The 12,729-nt window shown below is 48.2% G+C and overlaps 1 protein-coding gene across 29 annotated transcripts in view; it reads right to left on the bottom strand.

The window, feature by feature from the left end:
• The window catches only part of RALGPS1 (Ral GEF with PH domain and SH3 binding motif 1), a 334,371-nt gene that overhangs the window by 173,049 nt on the left and 148,593 nt on the right, over positions 1-12,729 (bottom strand). For all 29 annotated transcript variants that reach the window (XR_014827321.1, XR_002337608.2, XR_014827323.1 and 26 more), the window contains one exon: positions 11,721-11,804. Coding sequence is in view for 25 of the 29 variants with exons in the window: in XM_084996167.1 (XP_084852293.1) it covers positions 11,721-11,804 (84 nt within the window). In the remaining 4 variants the exon portion in view is untranslated. The remainder of the gene's footprint in view (positions 1-11,720; positions 11,805-12,729) is intronic.

Here is a 12,729-nt window from a genome sequence, read left to right as displayed (position 1 = left end):
TCTTGATTAGTGAGAGGTCTCTTACGTGAAAGGGAACACATTAGCCCCTTGCGAGTCATATACTGTGCCCAGAGTGGGAGACTGGTACCCTTATACACTGTTCAGGGGACCAATTCACAGGACCATTTTGAAGAACCACTTGACTGTATCGTTCCAGATGTTAAAGTGAGAGTTCCTGTCGTGGCTCAGGGGTTAACGAACCCGGCTAGCATCCGTGAGGACGCGGGGTCGATCCCTGGCCTTGCTCAGCAGGTTAAGGATACTGCGTTGCTGTGGCTATGGTGTAGGCCAGCAGCTACAGCTCTGATTTGACCCCTAGCCTGGGAACCTCCATATGCCACAGATGCGGTCCTAAAAAGACGAAAGACCAAAAAAAAAAAAAAAAAAAAAAAAAAGGTTAAAGTAATATTCTCTCTCTAACATTTTACAAGAGTTCACAGAAGCACTGTTTATAAAGCAAAAGAATATGCCCATCAGTAGGGAACTGGCTGCATAAATGATGCCATCACCTCAAACTTTGGGAGGAAGTCACTATGGAAGGATGGAGGCAGCTGTGCTCCACCTTTTTGAGGGCAAAATAGCTACACAGACTCTGGAATTTTTCTGCACAGGAGGGTTGTCCCGTCTCCCCATTCATTTATTCTATTATTTACTTATATCAGAATGAACTCATGGATATTTATTTTATATTTTGGGTTTTAACCCAATACTGTCCTTTATTTTGTGGCTGTAAGTGTTCCAGATTTGGCCGCTGAGTGCTAGCTTCGACGTGCCCCAGCATGGCTGTGGTTGGTTTCTTGAGCACTTTCTCGCTTTCTGCCACTACAAGATGCTACAGGCTTATCCTGTACATTCCTTGCCCCAGTCCGACACCAGCCACTTCTCCAAGGAGCCCTGGCTCCTCTCATTAGATGGTGATATTAGAAACCCAGATCTGGGAGCTAGGTGTGCTTATGCTACTGGAGTATCACTGCTTCCAGGTCCTCTCAGATCACAGAGCAAGGAAGAGTGTGTGTGTGTGTGTGTGTGTGTGTGTGTGTGTGTGTGTACATGCTAACTCTTGAATATACATGTATCTATACATATTTCTATATGTAACCGTCCGTATCTATATTAAGCTAAATATGAGCTCAGGCTAATGTCTCCATGTCACCAACTGCAAGGCCTTACTTGCCATATGGAGCATTCTAGCCTTCTTTTCCTTGCTCCTCTCTAACTTCCCACTCCAGCAGGTGGGGGAAAGCTGGCCCCCACCATCTGCCATCCACTTCCTTAATTGTTCAGTTCCGGTGTTTAGGCACAGCGGCTCCAGAACTGTGACCCATCCCCCTCGGGAAACAACTTCATCGGAGTAACTGCTTATACACCGCGCCTTTCGTCTTTCGTCTCTCAGGCTCCCTCATTTCCAGAGTTACTTAAGCCAGCACCTTTACCCTTACCCTTCTCAGTGAGGTTGCTATATACATTTATAACGCAGTTAGGTTCATTCGTTATGAACCTAACTTCGTATAAATGCCTTCCATTCTAGAACCCCTTAGTCTCCACCATGAGTTTTTTAAATCTGCATATACTGAGGTCTCCTCTTAGCGCTGTGATGTTCTATGGGTTTTCACGCGTGCACAGTGGCCCGTATCCAACATGGCAGAATCATCCAGGATAGTTTCACCACCTAAAAAATAGCCTGTTCTTCACCTACTCAACCCTCTCCCCTTCCCACACCCCTGGCAGCCACTGATCTGTTTACCGTCTTTAGGGTTTTATCTTTTCCAGAATTTTTTCTACATTTTCTAGAATTTGAAAAAGAAAAAAGTAAAGGCGGAAATCACAATTGTGTTGCCTTTTCAGACTGGCTTCTTTCACTTAGTGATGTGTATTTAAGATTCATCCATGTCTTTACATGGCTTGATGGCTTTGTCTCTCTCTCTCTTTTTTTTTTTCCTTTGGATGAATACTATTCCATTGTATGAATTTATCAGTATTGAAGGACATCTTACTTTGAGTATTTGACCATTGTCAATAAAGTTGCTGTGAATATTTGTGTGCTGTGTTGTGTGTGTGCACACAAGATTTCAAATAAACTGGATAAATATTGAGGGGTGTTATTGCCAGATCATACCATTTTTCATTCCGACTGACAACAAATGAGAGTTTATGTTGTTCCAAATACTTGCCAACAATTGGTATTGTCAGATTTGGGGGGGGGGGTGCTTGGGTTTTTTTTTTTTTTTTTTTTCAGTATTTTAGCCATTCTAATAGGTGTGTAGTGTTTGGCATTACCCCAGTGGCAAATAATATCAAGCATCTTTTCACATGTTTATTTGCCCTTGGTATGTCTTCTTTGGTGAAGTATTTGTTCAGATCTTTGGCTTGTTTTTTTTTTTTTTTTTTTTTTTTTTTTCTTATTGTTGAGTTTTAAGAATATAGTCTCTTGGGAGTTCCCGTCGTAGTGCAGCGGAAACGAATCCAACTAGGAACCATGAGGTTGTGGGTTCAACCCCTGGCCTTGCTCAGTGGGTTAAGGATCCGGTGTTGCGGTGAGCTGTGGTGTAGGTCGCAGACATGACTCGGATCTGGCACTGCTGTGGCCCTGGCGTAGGCCAGCAGCAACAGTTCCCATTAGACCCCTAGCCTGGGAACCTCCATATGCTGCGGGTGAGGTCCTAAAAAGACAAAAGACAAAAATATATATATATATATACAGTCTCTTATCAGATATGTGTTTTGCAAATATTTTCCCCAGTCTATGCTTTGTCTTTTAATTCTCTTAACAGTATCTTTTTCAGAAGAGAAGATTTTAATTTTAATAAAGTCCAACTGATCAATTTTTTCTTTCATGGACTGTGCTTTGGTGTTATAGCTTATAACTCATCACCAAAGGTCAAATAGATTTTCCTCCTTGTTTTCTTCTAAAAAGTTTTATAGTTTTGTCTTTTACATTTAGGTGTATGATCAATTTTGAGTTAATTTTTATGGAAGGCCCAAAGTCCTGTATCTGATTCTTTTTTTCACATACACAAAAATATTCCAATTGTTCCAGCACCACTAGTCGAAGAAATTACCCTTTCTCCACTGAATGCCCTCATGCATTTGTCAAAGTCAGTTGACTCTATTTGTGTGGGTCTGTTTCTCTGGGTTTTTTTTTGGTTTTTTTTTTGTTTTTTTTTTTGGTCTTTTGTCTTTTGTTGTTGTTGTTGTTGTTGTTGCTATTTCTTGGGCCGCTCCTGCGGCATATGGAGGTTCCCAGGCTAGGGGTCGAATCGGAGCTGTAGCCACCGGCCTATGCCAGAGCCACAGCAACGCGGGATCCGAGCCGCGTCTGCAACCTACACCACAGCTCAAGGCAATGGCGGATCGTTAACCCACTGAGCAAGGGCTGGGACCGAACCCGCAACCTCATGGTTCCTTGTCGGATTCGTTAACCACTGCGCCACGACGGGAACTCCTGTTTCTCTGTTTTATCATTGTAGGTATCTATTCTTTTGCTAACACCATGCTATCTTGATAACTGCAGCTTTAAAAGCAGTTCTGAAATCAGATAGAGCGAGACTTCCAACTTTGTTCTTTTTCTGATTATTCTGCCTTTAGCCTTTCCACATAAACTTTAGAATCAATTTGTTGATATTTATAAAACAGCTTGCCGGGATTTCCATTGGGGTTGAATTCATTCTATATATCAAGTTGGGAAAAAGTGACATCTCAATAATGTCTTTTTTTTTTTTTTTTTTTTGGCTGCAGCATGCAGCAGCTTGATATGGGATCTCAGTTCCCAAGCCAGGGACTGAACTTGGTCTGCGGCTGTGAAAGTGCCATGTCCTAACCACCAGACCACCAGGGAACTCCCAATAATGAGTCTTCTAATCTATGAAGATGGACTATCTCTCTATTTCCATCTATTTTTATTTCTTTCATCAGTGTCTTACAGTTTTCTGTATATGGGATCTATACATACTTTCTTAGATTTATACTTAAGTATTTCTTGTGTGTGTGTTATGATATATGATGCTGTTGGTTTTTAAATTTCAAATTCCAATTCTTCACTGCTGGTATATAGAAAAGCTTTATATATTGATCTTACGCCCTGCAACCTTGCTAAACTCACTTATTAGTTCGAGGAGTTTCTAAAATAGACTTCTTTGAGACTTTCTGTAGACAATCATGTCATCCATAAAGACAGTTTTATTTCTTCCTTTTCAATCTGTGTATCTTTTTTTCTTTGCGTTCTTGCACAAGCCAGGACTCCCAGTACGGTGTTAAACGGAAGTGGTGAGAGACCACATCCTTGCCTTGTTCCCAGTCTTTAGGGGAAAGCACCCAGGGTCTCAATAGGAAGTACGATGCGGGATTTTCGTAGATGTCCCTTATCAAGTTGAGGGAGATCCCCCCGCACCTAATCTGTTGAGGTTTTCTCTTATTATGAATGCACATTGAATTTTGTCAAATGTTTTTGAGTCAATTGACAGGATGACATGATTTTTCTTCTTCAGCCTGTTAAGACAGTGGATTGATTACATGAATTGATTTTCTTTCCTTTCCTTTTTTTTTTTTTTTTTTTTCTTTTTAGGGCTGCACCCCCGGATATGGAAGTTTCCAGGCCAGGGGTAGAATTGGAGCTATGGCTGCTGGCCTACACCACAGCCACAGCAACTCGGGATCTGAGCTGCATCTGCAACCTACACCACAGTTCATGGCAACGCCACAGAATGAGGCCAAGGATTGAACCCTCGTCCTCAAGGATACTGGCTGGATTCATTTCTGCCGTGTCACAATGGGAACTCCTGAATTGATTTTCAACTGTTAAATCAGTCATTCATATATGGAATAAATACCACTTGGTCACAGTGCTGGTAGGAGTTTCCTGGTGGCTTGGTGGTTAAGGATCTGGTGTTGTCACTGCTATAGCTTGGGTCACGCTATGGCGTGGATTTGATCCCTGGTCTGAGAACTTCCACATGCCACGGGCATGGCCATAATAAATAAACAAAACACGTAAGCTATTACGATCACTATTATGGCTTTGGTGCTACAACTAGCACTGGAGTTTAACCACTGGGGACTGAGGTAATTCCCGGGAAACTGTGCCACAGTACTGCAGATGAATAAAGCGGAATTGTCAGGAACACTAAGACCTTTATTTAACCAACCACAAATTAAAACGATCAAAGCATATAGTAAAGAAAAATCCAGGTTTAAGGATGCTATCTTTTCTTACGTGAAATCTACTTTGCTACAAATTTCTCATAAGCCTGTGCTCAGTTTCCTTAGAAACCTGGTGCTAGAAGGGCACTCAGAGGCCTCATCCTCCCCCTGCCCACCCCCACCACACACACACACACTGGGTGCGGTCCTACTGGCACTGCGATCCACTGCCGTCTGCTCTCTGCCTGAGCCTCCACCGGTAGGGAACCGCCTTGTACTAGGAGAAAGCAGCCACCTCCCCACTTCCATCCCCCGGCCTCTGCACTGCCTAGCGAGGCCCCACGGTTCTGTTTCCTCAGCTCCCCAGCAAGAACCCCTCCATTACTTGGAAATCTTGACGACCTCCTCCCTGAGTCTTCTCACTCCTGGAGCCCGCATAACACGCTTCGCCTGATCCTTGTAACACGCCGGCTTTCCCTCCCCCTCTGAGCACTGTGATACCCTAGGTGGCAATTCCCCACCCCCGCTCTTCACGAGGCACCCAGGACCACACAGAAGTGTCTGGCAGGGGTGGGATAAAGCATAGGAAAGCACAACTACCACACGCCTATGAGAATTTAGCCATTCTAATTTCAATTTAAAATTTTTTAATTTTAACCTTTTAAAAACGGACAATACCGATTGCTGGCAAGGACCTGAAATGACACAAACTTTTCTTCATTGCTGGTAGGGATGCAAAATGGTACAGACATGATCCAGCAACTGTACACCTAGGTATTTACACAGTTTATTTGAAGTCTTAAGTCCACACGAAAACATAAGCATGCAAATATTTATAGCAATTTTACTCATAATCATCAAAAACTGGAAGTCCTGGCATCCCCGTTGTGGCGCAGTGGAAACGAATCTGACTGGGAACCATGAGGTCATGGGTTCGATCCCTGGCCTCACTCAGTGGGTTAAGGATCCAGGATTGCCGTGAGCTGAGGTGTAGGTCATAGACTCGGCTTGGATCTGGCGTTGCTGTGGCTGTGGCATAGGCCGGTGGCAACAGCTCCGATTAGACCCCTAGCCTGGGAACCTCCATATGCTGCGGGTACGACCCTAAAAAGACAAAAGACAAAAAACAAAACAACAACAACAACAAAACCCTGGAAGTCCTTCAGTAGGTAAAACTATCTACCCTCATGCCCTGGGATCACAGCAAAAGCCACAACCTCTATGTCATCCAGGCCATTGGCACAGCCCACGAGTCTTTCTGCATTTCCACAGTCGGCTTTCTCTTTCCCCTGAACGGCTCTTTCGAGTTTTCCCCAAACCCCTCAAGCTTCCTCTGCTTCCCCCTTCTTCACCTCCTATTTCACTGAGAAAGAGGAGCCTGAGCTTCCTTGCGCCACACCTCCAAGCAGACCCACGTCTGTGTCTCTCCTTTCCTCAGACTCGCCTTGTACAGTGAAGAGGCCCCAGGTCTCGGCCTCTCCCAGCTTCGCTGGGACTTCATTAAGAATCCCTCTCTGTCCTCATCTTTGACTTCTCCTGGTCTACTGGCTCCTTCCATTCAAAATATGAACATCCTCAAGGCCCTGCCCACTGAAAAGAAACAAGAAATATAAAACCACTTCCTTGGATGTCTTCAGCCCTTCCAGCCACTCCCTTCTTCTCATCTTGCTCCTCGGGAGCCAAAGATCTAAGCATCAGGTACACCTGCTTTTTCCATTTCCGCTCATCTCCTACCGCTCAAGCTGCTACAGCCCAGCTTCCATTCCACATCCCACAAGACTGCTCCTGCTGACTTACGACCACGGTGCTGCTAAGTGCAAAAGACTCTTTTTTGTCCTTTTAACTGACCCATCCCGTAGCATCCCCTTATCCTTGAAACACTGATTTCGCCAGCCTCCTCGGGTGTTCTCATCTCTGGGCTGCTCTGACTTGGCCCCCCTTCCTCTGTGCTCCCCTTGAGCCCTCAGGTTCTCACTTGGGCCTCTGCTTCTCCCCGGCTGATCTCAGCTACTCCTGTGGCTCCAAGGGCAGACGCCTCCAGTATCTGCATCTTCAGGCTGGATCTTTCCCCAGCTCCCAGACTCAAATAGCCAAATACCTGCTGCATAGCTGAACTCACATGTCCAAACCCAACTCGTCTCTTCTCTTACCACTGCTCCTCCCTCTGTGCTCACTGTCTCAGAGTGGTGCTGCCAAGGACCAACGAGGACCCTCTTCTGCCCCTCCCCGTCATCTCCCCCCACAGCCAATCAAGCACTGAGGGTGCTCAGTCGGTCTCCTGATCCAGCCACTTCACCTGGATTAAAGGGGTGGACTCCAATCCAGGCTCTCGGCCTCCCTTCCTACCGCCCAAGCCTCTCCTCTGGTCTCCCCATCCCAGCACCAATTCCCCTAGCACATCTGTCTCCCCTGCTAGACTATGAGGTAAGGATGGCATGGGCTACATCTAATTTACCGCTGACCCCCTGCACCCAGCACAGAGCCTAGTACAAGTTCGATCAATATCTATTCAATAAATAAATGAATACAACCAAAGCAATGAGCTTCAAAGAAAAGAGGGTTTACATAATGAGGAAAGAACAATTATTTGGAGGTAGTATTTGGAAAGGAAAACGCTAATATTGTCTCCCAGCCCTGTGATAAATGAGGCCTGGAAGAACAGGGGGCTCTACTGGAGTCGTGAGCAGGAAAAAATGGGAGGGAAGAAACTCACCAACTATGTGACTTTGAGCAAGCTATTTCACTTTCCAGAACCTCAGCTTTCCTCAACCATAAACTGGGTTAAAAATACCTCCCTCAGTGGGCTTGGTGAAAACAGAATTAGACAATGCAAGTTAAATGACAGCACGGTATCTAACTCAGGAAAGTTGAGCCTAAGTGCTCAATAAATATTGTTTAAATAGCCTCGATTAAAGCCAAGAAGGAGCAGGAACATTCAATGATTAGGCTAGTGACGCCTGGGGCTCCAGAGGGTGGACGGGAGAGTGATGGGCTCTCGCCAGACTGATGAGAGAAAGGGCAGAGCAGGACGGAAGAGTGCCAGGGAGAAGAGGGTCCGCGAGGGCCCTTGGGTTTTCCTTTCTGGCCATCACCTCTTCCTGGCCAAGCATCCTGACTTTCCGCAAGGAACCGCGAGTCCCTGTGGCCTAGGCCCCTGCCTCTACCTCCACAGGAAGGCCTGTTTCTGAGGCCTGGCCAGCCAGAGCCTCCTGTTTCCTGGTCAGGGTGATGAGATCAGGATGAACAGGATGGGGCACAAGCCAGGGCCATCAACTCGGGAATCTCTATTCTAGGACAGCGAATGGAGCTCCTGAAAAACAGGCAGGTCCTTCTGCAGGGCTGTCCTCAGAATGCAACTACAGGGGAGCAGGCTGTCTGGGGGGAGCCAGAGCAGAGGGAAGCAGGACCTGCAGGTGGAGAGAGCAGCATGGAGGTTGCAGTGCCGCCTGAGGCCCCAAGTAATGTGTGAAGTCCAATCTCTCCCTGGACTTTGTTACATAAGCCATTAAGGTGTGGTTTGTGCTGGGGTTTTGTTATCAGAACTACATACACAAATGAGTTCAGGAGAAAAGCTAACGCAGCCCTCCAAGGCAAAATGTTGGGAGCCTCTGCCCTGTCCAATCTCCTCTAACGTATAAGGGTCCTGAGACCCAGATGGAGGAAGGGACTGGCCCCAGGCCTCCAAGCAGGTTAGCAGCAGAGCCTGGACGGGAACCAAATTCTCCCATTTCTCTCTCCATCTCTTCCTGATTCTTCCTCTTTAGGATGCAGTCCCAACCCTACCACCATTGCTCAGGCCCAGCCCTAACCTCCTGTCAGCTTGTAGCTTCCACTACGCCGCTACCTTTTTCAAAGCTAATATTACTTGTTTACTATGTGTGAAGTGCTGGGCTAAAGCCTGTACATCCATGAGTCTCATGCCAGCTTCAAAAACTACTTGAAATGATTCCTGTTTTATAAATGAGGACAGTCAGAGGCTGAAAGACAACCCGAGATCGCACAGGCAGTGAGCCGTACAGCTAAGGTGCAAACTCAGGTCTGTTTGATTCCACGTGACCTCAACTTCCCAGCCTGCTGTCCACAGACCCCTCGAGTATTCACACACAAACTTCAGGGCCGGGGGACAGCAAACTCACTCAAAGTAAATGCAAATTTACATATCTGCATATTGATCTAGGGGCAGTAAGTGATACGGTCAGATTCTCAGAAGGACCCATGATCCCCAAACGGTGGAGAATGTCTGGCTTTACGGTGGGGTCTCTGGGGCCAAGATACACACCTGGCCCGTAACAGACCTTAAGGAACTCGCCGAGCTCTTCCATCTCGGCTACCCCACAAACAAAGCCCAGGGGACTCGGGCCCCACGGAGGAGCAGGCAAGTCCTCGGGGGCCTACCAGAACCTGGCTGCTGGGTTTCTGGTTCGGCCACAAGGAGCCTCTTGTCGCCTGCAACCTCCTTCCAGTCCGTTCATCTTCACACTCTCCTCCCCGCTCCCCCAATGCCAAAACGTCTGGATGCCCACGACACACCTGACACTATGCCAAGCGCTTCCTCTGGATCTTCTCTTTTGATTCTTCCTAACGCCAGAGCAGGGCGAGTACTGTTATTGTTCTCACTTCCAGATAAGGACACTGAGCCTCAGAGAGGTAAGTGACCTGCCTGCCTTTATCTGGAGTCTAAGGAGCAGCGCTGTGGTCACCTGCGACTCTCTGCCAGGAAGGGAGGCCAGTCCGTTCATCTCGGGGGCAAGCGGCCCCCGTGGCGGACGGCCTGGCCGCTGGCCAGTGTTCAAACCAGAGCGGCCAGCGCTGCGTCCAGGAACCGCTCTCCGCGTGGCCGGCAGGCCAGCGGGGAGACCATTTCTCAGAGCATGGGAACACGGGACGTTACTTCTGGCTCGCTTCACCCACTTGGTCTGAGCTGGACACAATACAATTGTTCGCAGAACAAGCTGCGCTGCCCCTTCGCCAAGCTGACCTGGCCTCCGCGTGCAAAGCAGATTACATCAGAGCCCCCAGTGGCCCTCCGCCGGGAGCTCTGCGGCTGGGCAGAGGTGGGACTCGGCTGGCTCCTGGTCAAATGGTTTTGCTGAGGAAACTATGAATCCCCTGATAGTGTGTACACATCTGGTTTTTTTTAAAAGATTAAGCTCAGTTGAAAAGAAAAAGATTTTGAAAAGAAAGAAAGAAACAAACAAAAAAAAAGGCTTCAGAATTTCTCTTTTCAAAACAAACTGTGTGCAGTCCCTACGGCAGCTGCCTCTAGGCCGTCCTCATTCCTGCTGTACCTCATAAGACAGCAGTAAGGGGAAGCCCGGCCTTGAGGGTCAGTCTGCAAGTGGGCACCCCTCTGAGGCTCCGCTGGGCTCGGCGTGGGAGCCGAGGCCAGAGAAGCCTGGGGAGAGCTGAGTATGGTGAGGCACACGAGCTGGCATTTCCGAGAGGGACGGCCCAGCTGGAAGGAGGGCCCAAAGGGAACCCAGGCCCAACACCCGGAGGCCCAGGCACGCACACGATGCAACCTCCAGGCCAACTGTCCTCATTTGAAACCAGAAAAAGAAGAAGAAAGCGGAAAAGCTGTCAACAGCCCCATTTAGAGGCCTGGCCTATTCAAAAGGGGTCTTGCAGGGGACTTTCTACTGAAGATCATGTTCTGGCAGGTCTACCTGTGCAATCGGAAGCCCACCCTGCTCAGGTGGCCCAAGTCCCCGATATCACTCCTTTAAGCAGGGATGCAGAGCTTCACACCTGGAGCGAAGGCTCCGACTGGCCTAGGTCGGGTTACAGCAGCACGCACAGGGCCAACGACCGGGCCACTAGGAATTCAAAGAAATTCAGTACATGAAGCGTTTCCTGAGTACCTCATCCATTCCTTCCACGTATATTCACTGAAGGTCTACTACAGGCCTAACACTGTGCAAGGCGGCGGGGACAGAGGGATGAATAAGACAGATGAGGTTCGTGCCCTCTGGAGCCCACAGACTGGCAGGGAAGACGGAGACGAAAGGGTTTCACGAAATGAGGACAGATGGGGAAAGGCGCACGCAGAGAAGCACAGGGTGCAATGAGGGACCATATTATGGGGAGAAGCTATTACACAGGCTGGGGGTTCACCTGAGACTCTTAGAGAAAGTGACATTCAGCCTGAGAGCTGGTTAGGAGCTGAACAAGGAGGAAGAATTCTGAGCACGATAGTGGCCTGACAGGGCCTGATGCTGGAAAAGAGGCAGAAGGTCAGAACGGCCAGAGCCTACAGAGTCGTGGAGAGGGACACGGGATGAGGCTGGGGGGTGGAGAGAAGCCAGATCCACCACTCGCGACCTTGCAGGGCACATTAAGGGGCTCAAACCTTAGCTTAAGTGACACTGGAAGCCAGGGCAATGACTTAAACCCAGGAAAGGTGTATTCAGTTCCACCCGCTGTGTGAAAAAGACCGTGATGGTACGAGCATGGACAAAGGTGGGGGTTCAGGAAGTGAGCTTGGACCTGGAGCCAGGTGCCTGGCACTGAAGCCTGGAGGGGCTCCCAGCCTACCGGGGATAACAGACTGCTATCTGGATGGGCACATGCAAGGGTGCTCTTACCTGGTTAAACCTCCGGGTAAAGGCCACGACGTTGGGGGCAAGACTATGTTTCTCCTTCTTACTCCATCCACAGCTGGCGAGTTCCTGCGAAGCACAGAGTCAATTTCAACAGTGATTCCAGTGGGGACGCAAATACAGCGGGGCATCTAATTGGAATGCGGTCACACAGCTGGGGAACAGCCATGTCCTCACCAGGGAGGGAGCAAGTCTCCTCCTCGGTGGAGGGGTGCCCTGGGACCCCCAGAAGTGAAGGTGAGAAGCAGGATACTTTTCCTCACAACCCCGGCCACATCTCCCAGGACTCTGATGCCAAAATATTCTCACCCCCACCACTGCCACTCTGCCAGCTCCCTGGGACCAGAGGTCCCTTATTAATGCAAATTGCCTGAGAGAGGGTATAATGCTTTAACAAGCAGGACGCATCCCCTAGGCTAACTTAAAATCTGGCTGAAGATTCTCAGATTTTATTGGCCACATAACATCCTCCATTCCTGGAATCAGGCAACATCCCGGTCCAAGCCCCGCTACGATCTACAGAGCTTCTAGGATGACCTCAGGCTCCTTCCTGAGGTTGGCCCCTCCCATCTCTAGAGGTCCCCTTCATATAGTCTTCAGGTGCCTTGTCGCTTCTTTTCCAGCAGGTTTAGCATTATAATTTGAAGATTCCCATGACCTAAACTGTACCTGTCGGTGAGATAACAGGAGCAATCTGGATAGATTACTTGGGGTGGGTGGGGGGTGTATAAAAGGACCAAGGAAACGCCATTAACCAAATGCCCCATACTCCCAGCTTGCGCTTGGCAGAGAATAGAGGAGAGGTGGTAGATTCCAAAGTTCTCTACCTCTGAGTTACAAGGCCTCCTGTTAACTCACATCAGGCATCTACGTGATTAATAGCGTTTCTTGCCCCACATCTGGAACTTTTATAAGGACTTTAGTGAGTCAGCTGCCCACCAGCTGCAATAAACACAGATGAGCCGTCTACTAGGGAGTCAGGGGGTGCTGTGGG

The sequence above is a fragment of the Sus scrofa genome, chromosome 1 (assembly GCF_054392235.1).
Source record: "Sus scrofa isolate SSC_HxYL_T2T_F1_AM1 chromosome 1, Sscrofa_HxYL_maternal_Yorkshire_Landrace_v2.0, whole genome shotgun sequence".
NCBI lineage: Eukaryota > Metazoa > Chordata > Mammalia > Artiodactyla > Suidae > Sus > Sus scrofa.
Note: the sequence above shows the minus strand (reverse complement) of the source record. Positions and strands in the feature narration are given on the sequence as shown.